Genomic DNA, 21607 nt, shown 5'->3' on the forward strand with positions numbered 1-21607 from the left:
AAAGAAGTTTCACTTCAAAAACCACCTTCTTTTTAAATACCTAAAAAATCCTAATTAAATATCTAGAAATCACCCTATCCTGAGGTTTCTCTTTTGCTATCCATTCAACCTGAATTACTTCATCAGAGAAGTGGGGTCTCCTGCCTGGTGGTGCTTGCTTTACGAAAAGAACATGAAATTTGGAATCACACAGACCTGGGTTTCAACTTTACCTCCCTGATCTCTAAGCTTTGGGCAATGTACTCAAATTACTATTTTTTTTAATTAAAAAAAGGGGTCTGGGTGTGTGTGTATACTGTCAAGATGGGGAAATAGATCTTAAAAACCTCTCTGACAGAGTAAACTATTTTAGACACTGGATTCTTGTACAAAATTCCAGATTCTACTTTTCTTCTCCTTCATGATAGACTGGCTTCCCCAACCCTGCTCCCAGTTATTTAAGCAATACATTTTTTTAAATTTTTTATTGTTATGTTAATCAACCATACATTACATCATTAGTTCTTGATGTAGTGTTCCATGATTCAATGTTTGTGCATAACACCCACTGCTCCACGCAGAACGTGCCCTCCTTAATACCCATCACCAGGCTAACCCATCCCCCCAACCCCCTCCCCTCTAGAACCCTCAGTTTGTTTTTCAGAGTCCATCATCTCTCATGGTTCGTCTCCCCCTCTGACTTACTCCCCTTCCTTCTTCCCCTCCTGCTATCTTCTTCTTTTTCTTTTTTCCTAACATATCTTGCATTATTTGTTTCAGAAGTACAGAATCACAAGACTGTGATTCAACAGTCTTGCACAATTCACAGCGCCCACCATAGCACATACCCTCCCCAGTGTCTATCACCCAGCCACCCCATCCCTCCCACCCCCACCACTCAGCAACACTCAGTTTGTTTCCTGAGATTAAGAATTCCTCATATCAGTGAGGTCATATGATACATGTCTTTCTCTGATTGACTTATTTCACTCAGCATAACACCCTCCAGTTCCATCCACGTCGTTGCAAATGGGAAGAGCTCATTCCTTTTGATGGCTGCATAATATTCCATCGTGTATATATACCACATCTTCTTTATCCATTCATCTGTCAATGGACATCTTGGCTCTTTCCACAGTTTGGCTATTGTGGACATTGCTGCTATAAACATCGGGGTGCATGTACCCCTTCGGATCCCTACATTTGTATCTTTGGGGTAAATACCCAGTAGTGCAATTGCTGGATCGTATGGTAGCTCTATTTTCAACAGTTTGAGGAACCTCCATACTGTTTTCCAGAGTGGTTGCACCAGCTTGCATTCCCACCAACAGTGTAGGAGGGTTCCCCTTTCTCCACATCCCCGCCAGCATCTGTCGTTTCCTGACTTGTTAATTTTAGCCATTTTGACTGGTGTGAGGTGGTATCTCATGGAGGTTTTGATTTGGATTTCCCTGATGCCGAGCGATGTTGAGCACTTTTTCATGTGTCTGTTGGCCATTTGGATGTCTTCTTTGGAAAAATGTCTGTTCCTGTCTTCTGCCCATTTCTTGATTGGATTATTTGTTCTTTGGGTGTTGAGTTTGATAAGTTCTTTATAGATTTTGGATACTAGCCCTTTATCTGATATGTCGTTTGCAAATATTTTCTCCCATTCTGTCGGCTGTCTTTTGGTTTTGTGGACTGTTTCTTTTGCCGTGCAAAAGCTTTTTATCTTGATGAAATCCCAATAGTTCATTTTTGCCCTGGCTTCCCTTACTTTTGGCGATGTTTCTAGGAAGAAGTTGCTGCGGCTGAGGTCGAAGAGGTTGCTGCCTGTGTTCTCCTTTAGGATTTTGATGGACTCCTGTCTCACGCTTAGGTCTTTCAACCATTTGGAGTCTATTTTTGTGTGTGGTGTAAGGAAATGATCCAGTTTCATTCTTCTGCATGTGGCTGTCCAATTTTCCCAACACCATTTGTTGAAGAGACTGTCTTTTTTCCATTGGACATTCTTTCCTGCTTTGTCAAAGATGAGTTGACCGTAGAGTTGAGGGTCCATTTCTGGGCTCTCAATTCTGTTCCATTGATCGATATGTCTGTTTTTGTGCCAGTACCATACTGTCTTGATGATGACAGCTTTGTAATAGAGCTGGAAGTCCGGAATTGTGATGCCGCCAGCTTTGCTTTTCTTTTTCAATATTCCTCTGGCTCTTCGGGGTCTCTTCTGGTTCCATACAAATTTTAGGATTATTTGTTCCATTTCTTTGAAAAAAGTGGATGGTATTTTGATGGGGATTGCAAGCAATACATTTTTATAGTAAAAAATTTCAAGCAATATAAACTTAGATCTCTAATATAATAATGACGAAATTTCCAAGTATTATGATATGTATACACACATGCCTACATACACAACCACGCATAAATGGAATATATCATACATGCTTTTTTTAAAAGAACACCTTTCTTTTTTACTTCTCCTCTCCTCCCTTTGTTTCCTCTCACCCTGGGTTAAATCAGTATTTTACATATTACATTTCATGCCTTTCTCCTTGTTTATGTGAAAAATCATATAAAATTGTGCACACCTAATGGACAATCATGTCTTTTAACCAGTTTCATAACTTGAGATTATTCTCTATATAGAATCCTGTGCTTTAGAATAAAAAAGAATTTTATTATAAAATATAACACATTAGAAAAGTACATAAAATATAAATGTACAGCATAATACAATATGGTGACCAAGTAGAAGCCTCCTTTGTGTTCTGTCCATATCACAAACCCCTTTCTCCCCCATCTTTGAAATAATATCTTAACTCTTATGGTAATCACATCTTTGCTTTTCTTTATAGTTTTACTACCTAAGCATACATTCCTAAACAATATGATTTTGTTTTGCCTGTTTTTGAACTTAATGTAAATGGAATTAAATGTTATATACTCTTTTGTGTTTTGCCTCTTTGTCTCAACATTATATTCTTTTAAGAGTCATCCAAATTATTTCATATTATTGTAGTTTGTTCATTTTTATTTATTATTTGGGTTGTTTCCAGATTTTTTTCCCTATTATTAACAAAGTTGCTATGAATATTCTTGAATATGTACCTTGATGCAGAGAAACACAAGTTTCCCCTAGGTATGCCCCAGTGAGAAGAACTGCCATGTCATAAGGCATGCATCTCTCCACATGGTTATTGATATTACTTTTAAGATAATGTCAAACAACTGGGAGTAATTGTACCAATTTACAGTCTGACCAGCAACATATGAGAGTGCCCTCTGCTCAATATTCTTGTCTCCCAAAAGTTGGTATTGTCAGATTTTTTTTTTCTCTCTTGCTAATCCAGTAGATGATTATGTGAAAATTAGTAATGGGAAGCCTCACTAAAACTTAGTATTGAGTACCTCTTTCTGATCATTGGCCAACTAAATTTCCTGGTTTGTGAAGTACTTTTTCAAAGCTTGCTTATTTTTATATTGATATATTTGCCTTTTTCACTGATGAGCTCACAAGATGAGTTGGAGCAACTTGTAGACCTAGAAAGTAAGAATGTGCTCAAGACAAAAGCAAACTAACAAAAACAAAAACAACATAAAAAAAAAACCAACCCAAAGTGATAGAAGTATGTCAAAGGAACACAGGAGCCAACTGAAACAGCTCCCAATGACCAAAGGTGGAAAAATTTGAGCATAAAATAAAGTAGGGGTGCCTGGGTGGCTTAGTTGTTAAGCATCTGCCTTCGGCTCAGGTCATGATCCCAGGGTCCTGGGATCGATCCCCGCATCGGGCTCTCTGCTCAATGGAAAGCCTCCTTCTCCCTCTCCCACTCCCCCTGCTTGTGTTCCCTCTCTCGCTGTGTCTCTCTCTGTCAAATAAATAAAATCTTTAAAAAAATAAAGTAATATTAGATTATAACTCAAAGTATAAAATAAATATCCATCAGTATACTGATATAAATAAATAACTGAATAATAAATGGATGGAGACAAATTTCCCATGCAAAAATATTCTAGATAATTTATGTAGATATTCCATCTTTAAGAAGGTGGAACATAACTGTCAGTGTGGGCTGTACATAGTGACTTTGTTCCAAAGAGTACTAGAAAGAAAAGTTAGAAATGAGTAACTTTATAGTGGAGAAACCTGACAAACAGTACCTCAGTCAGGTGTTCAAAGTCAGCATCAACAGTAATGTCATGTTGATAGTATGTATTGTAAAAACAAAATGGGGCGCCTGGGTGGTACAGTCAGTTAATCAGCCGACTCTTGATTTTGCCTCAGGTCATGATCTCAGGGTCATGAGATCGAGCCCTGCATCGGGTTCTGCACTCAGTGTGGAGTCTGCTTGAGATTCTCTCTCCCTCTGCCCCTCCTCTCTCTCTCTCTCTCTCTCAAATAAATAAATAAATCTTAAAAAAGAAGCCAAAAAGAAAACCAAAAAACCAAACCAAACCAAACCAAAAAAAACCCCACAGGCCCCAAATGGCATTGCTTAAGGCTGAGTCCTCAAACTAGGGCTTAATGCCTTATCCAGTTGCAAATTTCAACCTCCTGCAGAAATGTAGTCTTAACCTGTCAGTCAGGAATTTCTGATGGCCACAATGAGTCTACCACTTGAGCCCTCTCCATCCCCCAAAGGAAGATGAAGTAATCTTCATGATAAGACCCCTTGCTTGTCCCCCTAAGGAAAAGCTACCTTGTTTAGAACACTCCTTCTCTATTGTTAATAACTTTCTTGCCCTACTCTCCTTCATATTAAAACTTTACATTTTGTGCACCTCCTCAGAGCTCCCCTCTACTTGCTAGGTGGGGTGCTGCCGATTCACTAATCATTTAATAAAGTCAATTAGATCTTCAAATTTACTCAGTTGAATTTTGATTTTTAACAGTACCCTGGACATAATATGGTGAGAATGGCATTTTGTCACTGTGGTCTTCCTTCCAAAAATGCTTTCTGATCATGAGAAAAACATCAGACAAACCCAAATTAAGGGAAAATTTTACAAAATACCTGACCTCAAAACAACAGTTAATCAAAAACAAGGAAAATCTGAGAAACTGTCACAGCCATGGGGAGCCTAAGAAGACATGACAATGAAATGTAATGCAGTATTTTGGATGGGATTCTGGAACAGAAAAAGAACGTTTGGTAGGAAACAAGGAAAACTGAATAAAGTATGGACTTCAGTTAATTTTAATATATCAATATTGGTTCATTGTCACAAATGTACCTCACAAATACGAGATGTTAATAAGACAGATTGGGTATGGGGTACATGGGAATTTTTTTGTATTAAATTTTCTATAAATCTAAAACCATTCTAAAAAAAAAAAAAAGCTTACCACAAAAATCATTGTAAACCTGTGACAAATCCAGCTTGGTCATGGTGTTTTATGTTTCCTAGACATGACTGATTTCAATTTGCTAAAATTTTGGTTGGGATGTTTCCATCTATACTCAGGAATACAATGAGTTTGTTGTTTTCTTTTTCAAAATGCCTTTGTTTGCTTTTGATATCTGGTTTTCACTGGCCTCCATAATACAGTTGGAAATACTTTTTCTTTTTTTTTTAAGATTTTATTTATTTATTTGAGAGAGAGACACAGCGAGAGAGGGAACACAAGCAGCGGGGAGTGGGAGAGGGAGAAGCAGGCTTCCCACCGAGCAGGGAGCCAGATGCGGGGCTCGATCCCAGGACCCCGGGATCATGACCTGAGCCGAAGGCAGACGCTTAATGACTGAGCCAGCCAGGCACCCCGGAAATACTCCTTTTTCAATTGTTTCAAAAAGTTTGTGTACTCTTATATGAGGTTTCTAGAGTAATCGAATGCATAGAGGCAGAAAGAATGGTGGATGCCAGGGGCTGGATGGATGGGGAAATGGAGATTTACTATAACAGGTACAGAATTTCAGGGGTGCCTGGGTGGCTCAGTTGGTTAAGTGTCAACTCTTGGTCTGGACTCAGGTCATGATCTCAGGGTCATAAGATCGAGTCCTGCATCAGGCTCCACGCTCAGCATGGAATCTGCTTGGGATTCTCTCTCCCTCTCCCCCTGCCCCTCCCCCTGCTCATGCTCTAAGTAAGTAAATAAAATCTTTTAAAAAATAGGTACAGAATTTCAATTGGGAGAGATGAAAACTTTCTGGAGATGGGTGGTAGGGGTGGTTGTACAATATGAATGTACTTTATGCCACATAACTGCAGACTTAAAAATAGGTAAAATAGTGAATTTTATGTTATATATATATTTTACTACAAAAGTTTGTGTAATATTTAGAATTATAATTTCCTTGAAATTGTCATAGAGCTTGTCAATAAAGTCATTTAGGTTTGATTTTTTTTTAATTAAAAAAAAATTTTTTATTATGTTATGTTAGTCACCATATGGTACATCATTAGTTTTTGATGTAGTGATTTTTTTCTTTATGAGATTTCTAACTGTTTCAGTTTTATTTATCCTGTCTGGAAATTTCAAGTTTGGGGAAATCATATTTTCATAGAAATTTATTCATTTCATCTAAGTTTTCAAAATTCTTGGTATATCATTGTTGATATTAGATCTCTTATCTATAGTTACATTTACTTTTTCATTCATAGTATTATTTGTTTTTGCCTTCTGTATTTTTTCCTTGATGATCTTTCCAGAGATTATTTACCTTGTTAGGTTTTTTTTTTTTTGAAGAACTGACATTTGTTTTGTATTTTATCTTTGTTTTAGAGTTAATTTTTTTTAGATTTCTATTCTTAATTATATCTTTATTTTTATTTTGAATTTAGTGTGTAATCCTTCTCCTAAAAGTTAGATTCATAGTGAATAATTTTCACCCCTTCTTCCTCTCTCATATAAATATTTAAGGCTATATAATTTTCTCCCAAGTGAGACTTTTGCTGCATTCTTTACTTTTTTTGGTAGTATTGTTATTTTCATATAGTTCTGATTGTTTTTACATGCTCATTACGATTTCTTCTTCTTTAACCCAGTAATTATTTAGTGGTGTGTTTTTACTTGGCAGATTTGTGGGATAACTTATGTTTTTGTTATTAATACCTATTGTAATTGTGTCAAGGTCAGAGAACATGCTGAGTATGATTTTTAACAGAATTTAAAGTCTGAGTTGCTATGTATACATTCTCTCTCACTTCTTTGGTCTTAGCTTTATGTTTATTAAGACAGCAACTTTACTAGCTAGATAATCTCCTTTACTTTTTATATCCCTTGCAACAGTTCCTGGGATTTCTTTCTCCTGAGTATTTCCTTTAAAACTATTTCAGTTCAAGCCTTTTTATCTTATACTTACTGTTGTTGAAAACTCTTGATATTAATTTGATCCTTGTTCATGTGTATGTAATAGGATTTCTCTCTAGAAGTTTTTTTTTTTTTTTTTTAGAATTTTCTCTTATGACTGATATTCTTGGATTTCACTATAATGTCCCTAGGTGTAAGTTGTTACTTATATCTCATCTTTGGCACTTTCCAATAGAGACAGATTTTTCTTTAATTCTGAGACATATATCCCAATTATTTCTTCAAATAATCCCTTTTCTATATTTTTAGTCTTTTCCTCTTTTTGGGTATGCTACTGCCCAGTTGTTAGCATGTAAACTATTAGTTCTCATATTTCTTTATTTAAAAAAAGATATAAAAACTTTCAAACATCCACAAAAATAGAGGAAACAGTATAATGAACTCTTGTAACTGATCACCGAACTTAAAATTATCGATATATTGCCAAAGTTTTGTCAGCTACTCTCCATGTTGTTTACTTATTTCCCACAGCTTTACTGAGCTATAATTTACAAACCATAAAATTTGCCAACTCTAAGTATACACTCCAGTGACTTTTAGCAAATTTACAGTTGTGCGATCAACATAATCCAGTTTTAAAACGTATCCATCAGCCCAATATGTTTCCTCATGCCTGTTTGCAATCAATCCCCACTCCCTTAGAAGCCATTAATCTGGTTTACTTTCTCCCTAGATTGGCCTTTTCCAGGTATTTCATACAAATGGAATCATACAATATGTGGCCTTTTGTGTCTGGCTTCTTTCATTAAGCATTGTGTGTTTTAGGTTCATCCATCTCGTAGTATGAATCAGTACTTCATTCCTTTTTAGTACTGAATATTATTCCACTGTATGGAATACAATTATAATTTATTTATTCACCAGCTGATGGATATCTGGATTATTTCCACTCTTTGGCCATTCGGACTAATGTATCTATGAACATTTGTATGCCCATCTTTGTGTGGACATTGCTTTTCACTTCTCTTGGACAGACACTTCGGAATGGAAATGCTGGGTTGTATAGTAACTATATGTTTTACTTTTTAAAGAAACTACCAAACTTTTATTCCAGAGCGTCTGTACCGTTTTACCTTCCTAAACAGCAGTGTAGAAGGGCTTCAGTTTCTGTACATCTTTGCAGATGTCCTGTCTTTTTGCTTATAACCATTCTAGTAGGTATTAAGTGATATCTCATTGTGGTTTTAATAGTTCATTTCTCTAATTAATGATGCATCTTTTCACATGGTTATTGCATATTTATAAATCTCCTTTGGCAAAATATCTATTCAAATCTTTTAGCCATTTTCTAATGGGATTTGTCTTTTTTTATGTTGATTGTAGGGGTTCTTTATATATTCTAGCTACAAGTTCTTTTTCAAATATATGATTTGCAAATATTTTACTCAAGTCTACAGCTTGTCTTTTCATTTTTTTATGTTTTCTTCTATGAGTTTATTTTTTTGTCTTTTCATTTTTATAATGTCTTTTGAGATACAAAACTTTTAAACTGATAAAATTTATCATTTTTTTTCCTTGAGTGTATCATGCATCATACATTTGGTATCATATCTAAGAATTCTCTGCCTAACTTGAAGTCTTAAAGATTTTCTCCTAGATTTCATTTTAGAAATTTTAGTTTTAGTTTTTACATTTAGGGATATAATCCATTTTGAGTTAGTTTTTATTCATGGTGTGTGTTTTGGGTTTTTTTGTTTGTTTTATGGCATATGGATATCCAATTGTCCTATCATGATTTGATGAAAAGATCCTTTCCTCATTGAATTGCCAAAAATCAACTGACGAAAAATATAAGGGCTTATTTCTGGACTCTCAATTATATTCTTTTGATTGCCTATGTTTGTGCCAATAGTGCACTATACTGATCACTTAGCTGTATACAAAGTTTTGAAACCTACTAGAGAAAGTCTTCCAACTTTGCTCTTTGAAATTTATTTTCTTATTTTGGATCCTCTGCATTTCCATATAAATTTTAGAATCAGCATGTCTATTTCCACAAGATAGCCTGCTTAGATCTTAATGGGGTTTGTGTTGAGTTTATAGATTCATTTGGAGAGAATATTGAATCTTCTAATCCATGCACATACAATGTCTATTTATTTAGATCTTCTTTAATTTAGCTCAGCAATATTTTTCTAAATTTCAATACAACAGTCTTATAGTTTTTTGACAATTTTATTCCTAAGTATTTTATTCTTTTTCATGCTCTTAATGGAATTATATTAATTTCATTTCAGATTGTTCATTGCTGAAATACAATTGATTTTTGTATTTTGATCTTATCTCTTACAACCTTGGTGAACTTACTAGTTCTAGTAATATTTTTCTAGATTCTTTAGGATTTTCCACATACAGAATCATGTCAACTGCATATAAAGCAGTTATTACTTCTTTCTTTCCAATGAGATGCCTTCCTTTCCTTTGTTCTTTCCTCTATTTTTCCTTTGTACTTTTCTTTTCTTTTTCCCTTCCTTACTGCATTGGCTAGAAGCTCCTGTAAAATGTTGAACAGAAATGATGAAGGTGGGGGCGCCTGGGTGGCTCAGTCGTTAAGCGTCTGCCTTCGGCTCAGGTCATGATCCCAGGGTCCTGGGATTGATTCCCGTATCGGGCTCCCTGCTCAGTGGGAAGCCTGCTTCTCCCTTTCCCACTCCCCCTGCTTGTGTTCCTGCTCTCGCTGTCTCTTTCTCTGTCAAATAAATAAATAAAATCTTTAAAAAAAAAAAAAAAGAAATGATGAAGGTGATAATCTTTGTGCCTTGTTCCTGCACTGGGGGGGGAAGCATATTTTTTTTTTTTTTGCCATCATGTATGATGTTAACTGTAGGAATTTTGTAGATGCCCTTTATTAGACTAAAAAAGTTCACTCCTATTTTTTCGAGTTTTATTATAGATATTGAATTTTGTCAAATGCTTTTTCTGCATCTATTGAGATGATATGGTTATTGTCTTTTATTATATTGATATGCTGTATTACAGTAATTTATTTTTAAATGCTAAATCAATCTTGCATCCATGGAATAAATCCCACTTGGTTATGGCGTGCAATCCTTTTTTGTTACTGGACTTAGTTTTCTAATACTTTATGAATGGTTTTTCCATCTGTATTCATAATGGATATTATTCTGTAGTTTCTTACAATGTCTTTCTCTAGCTTTGGTGTCAAGGTAATGCTGGCTTCACAAAATGAGTTGGGAAGTAATTTTCTGAGTAAGTTTATGAAGAATTGATATCATTGCATTTTCAAATATGTGATAGATTTCACCAATGAAGGAATTTATCCCTCAGCATTTCTTTAGGGAAAGATTTTAAATTACTAATTCAATATTCTTTGTTTTTAGATTTGTTTGAGAAAGAGAAAGAGAGCACGCACACGCAAGTGTGTGTGGGGGGGGGGCGGGGAGGGGCAGAGGGAGAGAGAGAAACTCAAGCAGACTCCCTGGTCAGCATGGAGCTTGATGCAGGGCTCAATCTCATGACCCTGAGATCATGACCTGAGCCGAAATCAAGAGTCGGACGCTTAACCAACTGAGCCACCCAGGCGTCCCATTTAATTCCATATCTTTTTAAATTAAGTATAACTAACATACAGTGTTATATTAGTTTAAGGTGTATGATATAATGATTCAACAATTCCAAGTATTTCTCAGTGCTCAGCAAGTTAAGTGTACTCTTAATCCCCTTTATTTCATCCATCCTCCCCCACCCCGGTCTGCTCTGGCAATAACCAGGTTGTTCTCTGTATTTATAGGTCTAATTATGCTTTTTGTTTGTTTATTCATTTCTTTTTAGATTTCACATATAAGTGAAATCATAGGTATTTGTCTTTCTCAGACTTATTTCATGCAGATTTATATCCTCTAGGTCCATCCATGCTGTTGCACATGGCAAGATTTCATTCTTTTTAAAGGCTGAGTACTGTTCCATTGTATATACATACTACATCTGCTTTATCTACTCATCTATGGACGCACACTTAGACTGCTTCAATAGCTTGGCTATTACAAATAGTGCAGTGATAAGTATAGGCGTGCATATATCTTTTCAAATTAACGTTTTTGTTTTATTTGGATAAATACCCAAATAGTGGAATCACTGGATTAGATGATGATTCCATTTTTACTTTTTGAGGACCTGTCATACTGTTTTCCACAGACGCTTCATCAATTTGCATTCCCACCAACAATGCATGAGGGTTCCTTTATTCTCCACATCCTCACCAACACTTGTTATTTCTTGTCTTTTTGATTTTAGCCATTCTGACAGGTGTAAAGTAATAGCAGATTGTGGTTTTAATTTGCCTTTCTCTGATGCTTAGTGATGTTGAGCATCTTTTCAAGTGTCTGTTGACAATCTGTGTCTTCTTTCGGAAAAAAATATTTATTAAGGTCCTCTGCTGTTTGATTGGATTTTTTCCTCAGTGTTGAGTTGTATAACTTCATTACATATTTTGGATATTAACCCCTTAATGGATAAATCATTTGCAAATATAAATATAAATATAAATATAAATATATATATATATATATATGTTTTTGGTTGATGGTTTCCTTCGTGGGACAATAGCTTGTTATTTTGGTGTGGTCCCAATAGTTTAATTTTACTTTTGTTTCCTTTGCTGGAGGAGACACATCCAGAAAAATGTTTCTACAGCTGATGTGAAAAAATTACTGTATGTTTTCTACTAGAATTTTTATGGTTTCTGGTCTCACATTTAGGCCTTTCATCCCTTTTGAGTTTATTGTTGTGTATGCTGTAAGAAAGTAGTCCAGTTTCATTCTTTTGCATGTTGTTGTCCAGTTTTCCCGCATCATTTCTTGGAAAGACTGTCTTTTCCCCCTGCGTATTCTTGCCTCCTTTGTAATAGATTAATTGACCATATAAGCATGGGTTTATTTCTGGGCTCTCTATTCTGTTCCATTGATCTCTGTGAATATTTTTGTGCCAGTACCATAGTGTTTTGATTATTACAGCTTTGAAGTATAGCTTGAAATCTGGGATTGTGATACCTCCAGCTTTGTTCTTCTTTTTCAAGACTGCTTTGGCTATTTGGGGTCTTTGGTGGTTCCATACGAATTTTAGGGTTATTTGTTCTAGTTCTAGTGAAAAATGTTGTTGGTATTTTGATAGGGATTGCATTAAATCTGTAGATTACTTTGGGTAGTATGGACATTTTAACAATATATGTTCTTCCAATGCATAAGCATTGAATATCTTTCCATTAGCTTATGTCCTCTCCAGGTTCTTTCATCACTGTTTATGTAAGTTTTCAGAGTATAGGTCTTTCACTTTCTTGGTTAAGTTTATTTCTATGTATTTTATTCTTTTTGGTGCAACTGCAAATGGGATCATTTTCTTAATTTCTCTTTTTGCTACTCCATTATTAGTGTACAGAAATGCAACAGATTTCTGTGTATTAATTTTATATCTTGGGACTTTACTGAACTCATTTAGCAGTTCTAATAGTTTTTTGGTGGAGTCTTTAGGGTTTTCTATATACAGTACCATGTCATTTGCAAATAGTGCAAATTTTACTTCTTCCTTACCAATTTGGATGCCTTCTGTTTCTTTATGTTGTCTGATTGCTGTGGCTAGGACTTCCAGTACTATGTTGAATAAAAGTAGTGGGAGTGGACATCCTTGTCTTGTTCTTGATCTTGGAGGAAAAGTTCTCAGGCTGATGTTAGCTCTAAGTTTTTTCATATATGGCCTTTATGTTGAGATATGTTCCCTCTAACCCCCCTTAGTTCAGAGTTTTTATTATGAATGGATATTGTACTTTGTCAAATGCTTTTTCTGCATCTACTGAGATGATATTTTTTTCCTTTCTCTTGTAAATGTGATATATCATGATAATTGATTTGTGAATACTGAACCACCCTTGCATCCCTGGAATAAATCCCACTTGATGGTGGTGAAAGATTTTTATTTATTTTTTAATATTTTATTTATTTATTTGACAGAGAGAGAGACAGCAAGAGAGGGAACACAAGCAGGGAGAGTGGGAGAGGGAGAAGCAGGCTTCCTGCCCAGGAGGGAGCCCGATGCGGGGCTTGATCCCAGGACCCTGGGATCATGACCTGAGCTGAAAGCAGACTCTTAATGACCGAGCCACCCAGGCGCCCCGCAGATGATTTTTTAAATGTATTGCTGGATTCAGTTTACTAATACTTTATTGAGGATTTCTGCATCTATGTTCAGCAGAGATATTGGCCTACAGTTTTATTTCTTTATCATGTCTTTATCTGGTTTTGATATCAGCATAATGCTGGCCTTACAGAATGAATCTGAAAGTTTTCCTCCTCTTCTATTTTTTGGAAATTTTGAGATCAATAGGTATTAACCCTTCTTTAAATATTTGGTAGAATTCATCTGTGAAGCCATCTGGTCCTGGACTTTTGTTTGTTGGGAGTTTTTTGATTACTGATTCAACTTCATTGCCACTAAATGGTCTATTCAAATCTTCTATTTTTTCCCGATACAGTTTTAGTGTTGAAGTCCTTTAACTTTTGCTTATCTAGGAAACTCTTTACCTCTTTTTCAATCCTGAATAACTTTGCCAGGTATTCTTGGTTGGAGTTTGTTGTTGTTGTTGTTGTTGTTGTTGTTTTCCTTTCAGCACTTTGAATATATCATGCCACTTCCTTCTGACCTGGAAAGTTTCTGATAAAAACTCAGGTGATAGCCTCATGGTGTTTCCCTTGTATTTCAGTATTTTCTCTTGCTGCTTTTTAAAATTCTGTCTTTATCACTATTTTTTGCCATTTTAATTATTATGTGTCTTGATGTGGACCTCCTTGGGTTGATTTTATTGGAGACTCTCTGTGCCTTTTGTATTTGGATGTGTGTTTCCTTGCCCAGATTGGGTAAGCTTTCAGCTATTATTTCTTTAAATAAGTTTCCTGCCCCCTCTTCTCTCTCTTTTTCTTCTGGGATCCCTATAATGTAAATGTTATCATGCTTAATGATAGTGCTGAGTTCCCATAAGCTATTTATTCTCATTTTGTATTATTCTTTTTTCTTTTTGCTGTTCAGCTTGAATGCTTTCCATTACCCTGTCTTCCAGATTGTTGATTTGTTCTTCTGCATATTCTAATTTGCTGTTGATTCCCTCTAGTGCATTTTTAATGTCAGTTATTGAGTTCTCTAGGATCAGGAACAGTTTGATAACATTGGAATTAGCTGTTCTTCAAAGGTTGAACAAAAGTAAGCTTTGAAACCATTCAAACTTATAGCCCTCCTCCACCCCTGCTTTCTGTGGTGGATTTAAAAAATACTTCCCAGGTTTCTTTACTCTAGTAAATAACATTGAGTTTGAGAACTAAGTTTCCTGGCTTGCTTCGGAAAATTACATTAATGTCATTTAACATGTGTGTTATATCTTTCTCCTAAGGAGTTCAAATTGCATTACAGCAATTACAGAAATCAGAATCAAGATATTAGAACTGGAAGGAACCTGAAAAATAATCTAACTCAACCATCTAATTTCATAAATGAGTTCACATAAACATTAATTTTCATATAATTTAGTTTCAGTTAGGAAGGTAGTTTATTAGGGGTAACTTCAGACGTAGAAATGTTCATATAAGCTAAACAGTCAGCTAAGTCTAGTAATATTTGGTTTAGGAAATGTTGGGATCTTTCACTTTCCAGGTTTAGATTAAATGATGTGAAGCCAGGAACTGAAATTCCCAACAGGTATTTTTTTAGTGAAAATCTTCACTCATTATCCCGATTACCAGTTAACTTTTCTAAGTCATTCTTTCGTTGTTTTTATATATTGAATGTGAAGACTAATAGGAATGGATTATCCTGTATCTTTACTTTATTCTCACCTAAAAGTGGAAAGGTTTAGAACAAGACTGTGCCCGTTCCTCATGATCATTAGACTTTCTTCCACATCCAACTTACCAAGTCTTTGTCCAAAGCCCCAGGGACAGACTTGCTTCTTATGTTTGCAGTATTGTCTAAGTCTTCTGGAAAGGACCCACTCAGATCTAACTCAGATCGACTCCGGTCTGGAGGAGTGAAGAGAGAGGAGAGATATGAATCAGCTTATTTTGTTAGAAGATTTCAGTTTTCATTGCAAATGTTTTATCTTTATTCCCATTCTTTCTAGGCACAGGGCCTAGGGTGTCATGAAAGCAACAGTCAGAGTCAATAACTTCATGCCGTTTGTACTAACGTGTTTCTCTTTTTTCTTAAAGTGTTTTCAAATTTTCTTGAATTGCATTACCAACAGTGATGTGTTCATTTCATCTTTGATTAAAGGAAGCTAAATGTTCTATTGTAAAATGCAAATTTTTAAACTAAGTTTCCTGTTTTTCTCATAGACTGAAAAACTCTCATTGAATGGGGCCTTAAAATATAATGAGCCCATAGAAAAAAATAAAGCGTGAATCATTCTTGATTTATATACTTAGAGAATTCACTGTGTTTTCATATCTGACATAAAATGCTATTAAATGACATAGCAGGGCGCCTGGGTGGCTCAGTTGGTTAAGCGACTGCCTTCGGCTCAGGTCATGATCCTGGAGTCCCCGGATCGAGTCCCACATCGGGCTCCCTGCTCAGCAGGGAGTCTGCCTCTCCCTCTGACCCTCTTCCCTCTCGTGCTCTCTATCTCTCATTCTCTAATAAATAAATAAAATCTTTAAAAAAATAAAAAAATAAATGACATAGCAACTTTCTTTCATATGAAAAGGGAGTGGCTACAGGTAAACTGAGAAGAAGTTCTATTTCTTTGGGCACCAGAACATTCTTTCATCAGAGGAACATCTTGCTTTAAAAAAAATATATAATTTGAAGAACAATGCACAACTCAGTCATGCTGTGGACAACTTACTAAGACACAGGTTACTTACACAGAACAGTTCTATATCAAAGTCCTGCTGAGATCTCGTTGCTCATAATGAGAAAGATTAAAGAGAGCAATCACATACTTGAGTTTGAAATGGTAAATTAAATAATGCAGAAGTGCTTAGGACAGTGCCTGACACAGAGTATGTACTCAATAAACAGGAGCTGTTGACTAGAAGTAGTAGCAAAACGATCTATGAGGTGGGCTTCTATATTAGTTTAAAATTTTTCTTTTAACAGGAGAACCAATCTTGTCATCCTGAACAAAATGCAACAATAACTACATATATTCAGAAAATGCTTTGGGAGTTTCCTGACTAGAAAGACTCCCCAACTCAGCATACAGAATCCAGCCTCAGGCTTTATGCAAATATCATCGTTAGGTAAGTTAGCTTTCTCTTCTTGAGGATTTTGTCATGATTTTAATTCTACACAGGGGACATAAGCTTCCTAACTATGGCAAATTTCTCTAAAGAATTTTCTTATTTATAGGTAATAAAATGACAACACAAATAATACCTGCTTCCCAGGGTTGTTGTGATGAAGAAGTGAAATGATATACCGTATCTGAATGTACCATACAAACGAAAAGGGTTGTTATTAATACCTTAATGCTGCTTGCAAATAACTTTCTATTTAAACCACAGGATAATTAATCTGTCTAGATATAGGGCATTTATGACCACCATGTCAAATGAACCATCATTTCCCTGAATTCTGGGAAAGCACCTGTATCTTTCCATCAAATGAACCAACACTCCTACACTCCTGTACTGGCATCTGGTATAGCTCTGAAAAGTGGCAGTGATGACTGACAAGTGTATACACTTAATAAATGGATTTTGCACGAATGCAAGAGGCTCAGGGCATTACCTGGGTCCACATTTAAGCTGTTCTTATGGAACGGGCCTACATGATGGGTCAAAGAACAAACGGTTATTTTCTAAAACATGGAACATTCATTTAATGTCACACAAGGCAGTTAATTTGAAACGATTTAGTCTTTTTTTTTTTTTTTTTAAAGAGTAATCATGCTGTAAATACCTACCTGAGGAGAGGGAGATCTCAGACACCGCTATGGAAGGTGTACCAGAAACGTTTCTGCGATGACTCTTTGTGAGGTCCTCACACGTGCTTTCAATGGCAGCCAAATCCACGGAATTTTCAAAACCGCGTTCCTTCTCACAAAGTAAAAATGAAAAAAAAAATTATAATGACTGTAATTTACTTTAAAAGGCTCCCATATGAATATACTTCAGTATAACCATATTCGCATTGTATTTCTCTTTAGGAGGAGCTAGTTGACATTTGGGGGGGATCCTCATCAGGAGTCCATATAACTCTAAAGTTTACTATCAGTAATTGCTCTATAAAACCTATCCCAAGAGGTTTGTTAAGTAGCACAAAAGTTCAAAATAATTCTTCATTCACAAAATCGTGTGTGTTCTAATACATGGTTGGCAAGAAAGATGATATAAGTACCTCCAATCTTACATGAACTATATATAAGAATCTGGCTAGCTTCACATCCCCAGAGTAATACTCAAGCTTAGTACTCTGTTTGGTCCTGTGTTTATTCCCACTCTCCACACCCTGTTTCCTCAACCACCCCCTACCTCCTCTACCCCCATTTAACAGAAGACCATGATCCACATCCAGGTTAACACATGGCATAGAAGGGCCCCCAGGATACTGCCCCAGCCTTGGGCCAGAGTCCGGCTGATTGCTCAGTGCCTCAGCCATATCAGTTACTAAATATTTTGAATATCATTCCTTGTTCGGTTGCCAAGAAGTAAGGGGAATCATCAACTACCCATGCACTTTTCTGGCTACTGAACAGTAAGTACTGCTTGCTGAGCTTAGGATAAATATTTACGAAATTTTAAATATGCCTTTTACCTTATCAGCAAGTACAATTCAGACTGTAAGTATTGAAAGAAATCTTCTATTATTATTCAATCTGTGTGAATGCCTTTTGGCTTTTCCTTAAAAATATTTATAGAATCTGACTGTTCATAGCCTCTGCTTTTTTTTTTAAGTTCGTGATTTATATTTCTGAAGTTGCATTATAGGAAGAGTTGATATTTCAAATAAATATTTAGTTTTTATATTCAGTATTTAGATATTGACTAGTTTTATTGAAGTTCACATAGTATATTAGGTTCAGGTAGATAACACAGTGATTCAACAATTGTATACAGTATGCAATGCTCACCGCAATAAGTGTAGTCACCATCTGTCACCATACAATGTTATTACAATATTATTGACTCTATTTCCTATCCTCTACTTTTCATCTCCACCACTTATTTATTTTATAACTGGAAGTTTGTACGTCTTAACCCCCTTCACCTATTTCACCCATCCCTCATTCCCCTCTCCTCTGGCAACCACCCCTCTGTTCCCTAATATACAATGGTCTGTTTCTGGTTTTGTCCCAGTTTGTTCATTTATTTTGATTTTTATATTCCACATGTAAGTGAAGTTATATGGTATTTGTCTTTCTCTGTCTGACTTACTTCCCTTAGCATAATACCCTCTAAGTCCATCTAGTGTTGTCACAAATGCTATGATCTCAGTCTTTTTTATGGCTAAGCAATATTCCATTGTGTGTGTGTGTGTGTGTGTGTGTGTGTGTGTGTGTGTGTGTGTACACACATCTTCTTTATCCATTCATCTATCAGTGGACATTGGGGTCGCTTCCATATCTTGGCTATTGTAAATAATGATACAATATACATAGGGGTGCAGATATCTTCTTGAATTTAGTGTTTTGGTTTTCTTTGGGTAAATACCCAGTAGTGGAATTACTGGATCATATGGTAGTTCTACTCTTAATTTTTTTGAGAAACCTCCATAACGTTTTCCACAATGGTTGTACCGATTCGTATTCCCACCAACAGTGCACAGCATTCACAACCTCCCCTTCTATCTCCTTGTTCCAAAGCCTAGTTTCTCACCTGCAGTAAGACAATGGCATCCTAACTGGCCTCCTGGCTTCTCCACTGGTTCCCCTACAAATGCTTCTCAGCACAGCCCCCAGGTCCCGTGTAAAGAGAAGCCACATCCTCTGCCCATTTTTCAATTGGATTTTTTGGTTTTTGGGTGTTGAGTTGTATAAGTTCTTTATATATTTTGGATTAAGGAGTGCACTTATCATGATGAGCACTGGGTGATGATTGGAACTGTTGAATCACTATATTGTACACCTGAAACTAATATTACACTGTATGTTAACTATACTGGAGTTAAAAAAAAAAACAACTTAATAAAAACAGAAAAACAAAAAAATGACCAAAAAGAAAAGCCACACTTGCTCAAAACCCTCCAACTGTCCTCACCTTATTCCAACTATATGTCAAAATGCACACAGCAGTCTGGCCCCGTTACCCCTCTGGGCTCACTTCCTAGTCCTCCTCCCTTTATTCACTCGCAACAGCCATACTGGCCTTCTTGCTCTTCCTTGAACATACCAGGCATGTTCCCACTTCAGAGTCTTAGCGCTGGCTGTTTCTCCAGGGGCATTAAAAATATTTTAGATGCTGGTTGAACAAGGGCACTAACCACCGAAGACAGAGACCAGCCGTAAGTAACTGGAACAGCTTTCCCTGTATGTGTACCTGCTAAATATCAGTGCTGTCCCTGCCCAAAGGGGCACCTTGCTACAGACTCCTGCATGGCTAATTCTTTCACTTACTACAATCTTTGCCTGACCAGGACCAAGATTTCTTAAATATAGATGTCGGCTACATGTATGGAGTTTCCTGCCTAACCAAAAAATCTAGATGCTCATTCGTTCAAAAGAACAACTTCCACGTTCATATATATTTTATGTATAATGCAATTTAAGTCTTTGTTATGTGTTGATCCCGAATTTTAGCAGTTTTATAGAATGAAAAACTATTAAAAAATTCCAAGACTCTACTTTTCCTGATTTAAACCAGTCTGGAAAATGTCTAGTCCAGTCAGCTTCTGAACATCTTGACAAATAACATGGAGGATCAAAAGCGGAGACTTCTAAACGTGATTTCTGTTTTGTTTAAACCATATAACCACCACCTTTGAACCTGCTCCTTCCCTTTGCTTCACACTTCTGGCTTCCCACCAGGAGCTAAGGATATAGGAGGTTCAGTCCTGAAAAAGACGTTTGTACAACTAAATAGCATAAATAGCACGCTTCGAGATACAGAGAACTCAAACCCAACCAGGCCATGATGGTGAGGTCAGGTCTCAGAAGCTGGGGGTCCTTTCCCATTTGGGTACTTACTCTAATGCTGACTGAGGTCACACTGTGCATGCTTGGGGCTGGTGACCTCTGAGTGACGGGGGTCACACCACTGCTCCGGCTACTCTTCGGGGTTGCGGGGCCAGCTTCCTGGTCATTCAGATCTGATGAACCAGTGCTTCCCCTAAATGAGAGAAAGAATATTCTGACTTTAACAAGGTGAGCAGCTACCATGTCGCTCTCTTCCTCGAAGACTCACTCACTAGGTTCAAGCCCATCTGTCTGACTCCAGCGTTTTTGTAATTGAGCTTGGCTCTACCTTTCCACCTTTATTTCCCACTCTTCACCAGCATTCTCTCAGCCCGGACAGGGTCCTTGCTGTCCTCTCAACTCACCACACTCGTGGCTCTTGGCTTCGGCATCTACCTCTAAGGCTTTTGCTCACATTCTCTCCCTCTGGTATGCTCTATTTGCCACTCCCTGTTTATGCAAATCTTCCCTACCTTTCAGGGCCCAGCTGAAGTCCAGCCTCCGCCATCAGGACTTTCCTGACATTTGCAAGCCTTGTCAACCTCTGCTCTGCTCAATTCTTATTGACTTACAGTCTTTGCCAAACTGTGCAGTCCTTGACTACAGGATGTCTTATTTGGCTCCTCAAGTGATCCACCTACGTGGGCCTTGGTTCTTCTTTCAACCTAAACTCCCTGGGGACAGAGTTCATATTTACCATGATATCTCCACTACCTTCATAATGCCTTGGTGCAAAGGAGGCACTCAGTACATATTTAATCAAAGAGCGGAAATTATGTTGTATTTCTCTGTGTTGTTTCAGGGTCTGACTCATGGTGCACATTTAATAAATGTGGTATAAAAATACTGACATTTGGTAAATGGGCTTGACTCACTTTGTTTGCTAAAACTGATTCAATTCCATTCAATAATGATTAATAAAAAAAATAGTTCTTGCCTTTGAGGTGAACACAATTTTCTCATTACATGGAGTTTCATAAGTGTAAGTGTCGATAAAATAGAGTTTAAGAGAAGTGCTTGTTCTATTTTATTCTTTATCCTTGGTGAGCACAAAATACACTAAGTGGTAAAATAGAAGCCTTTGTGAATTTCCCTCTTCTATTTATTATTTAGTAAGTTATAAGTGCCTCTATAATAATAAACATTTTACTGTTTAAAGCCTCGCAGTGATAGTTAATAGTGATTAGAACAGTCAAGGCAATCAAAAAAGATATGCAAAAGAA

The 21607-nt window shown here is 36.5% G+C and overlaps 1 protein-coding gene across 4 annotated transcripts in view; it reads right to left on the reverse strand.

The window, feature by feature from the left end:
- SYTL5 (synaptotagmin like 5) overlaps positions 1 to 21607 on the reverse strand; it is a 269646-nt gene that overhangs the window by 64630 nt on the left and 183409 nt on the right. For 3 of the 4 annotated variants that reach the window (XM_073901928.1, XM_073901927.1, XM_073901926.1), the window contains 3 exons: positions 20397 to 20538; positions 17178 to 17310; positions 15182 to 15288 (listed from right to left, as the gene is read on the reverse strand). In XM_073901928.1, the coding sequence (XP_073758029.1) occupies positions 15182 to 15288; positions 17178 to 17310; positions 20397 to 20538 (382 nt within the window). The remainder of the gene's footprint in view (positions 1 to 15181; positions 15289 to 17177; positions 17311 to 20396; positions 20539 to 21607) is intronic. The other variant, XM_025857705.2, reaches the window with a different exon arrangement.

Source organism: Callorhinus ursinus, unplaced genomic scaffold (genome assembly GCF_003265705.2).
Source record: "Callorhinus ursinus isolate GAN/ISIS: 27379988/994484 unplaced genomic scaffold, GSC_fseal_2.0 scaffold16, whole genome shotgun sequence".
Taxonomy (NCBI): domain Eukaryota; kingdom Metazoa; phylum Chordata; class Mammalia; order Carnivora; family Otariidae; genus Callorhinus; species Callorhinus ursinus.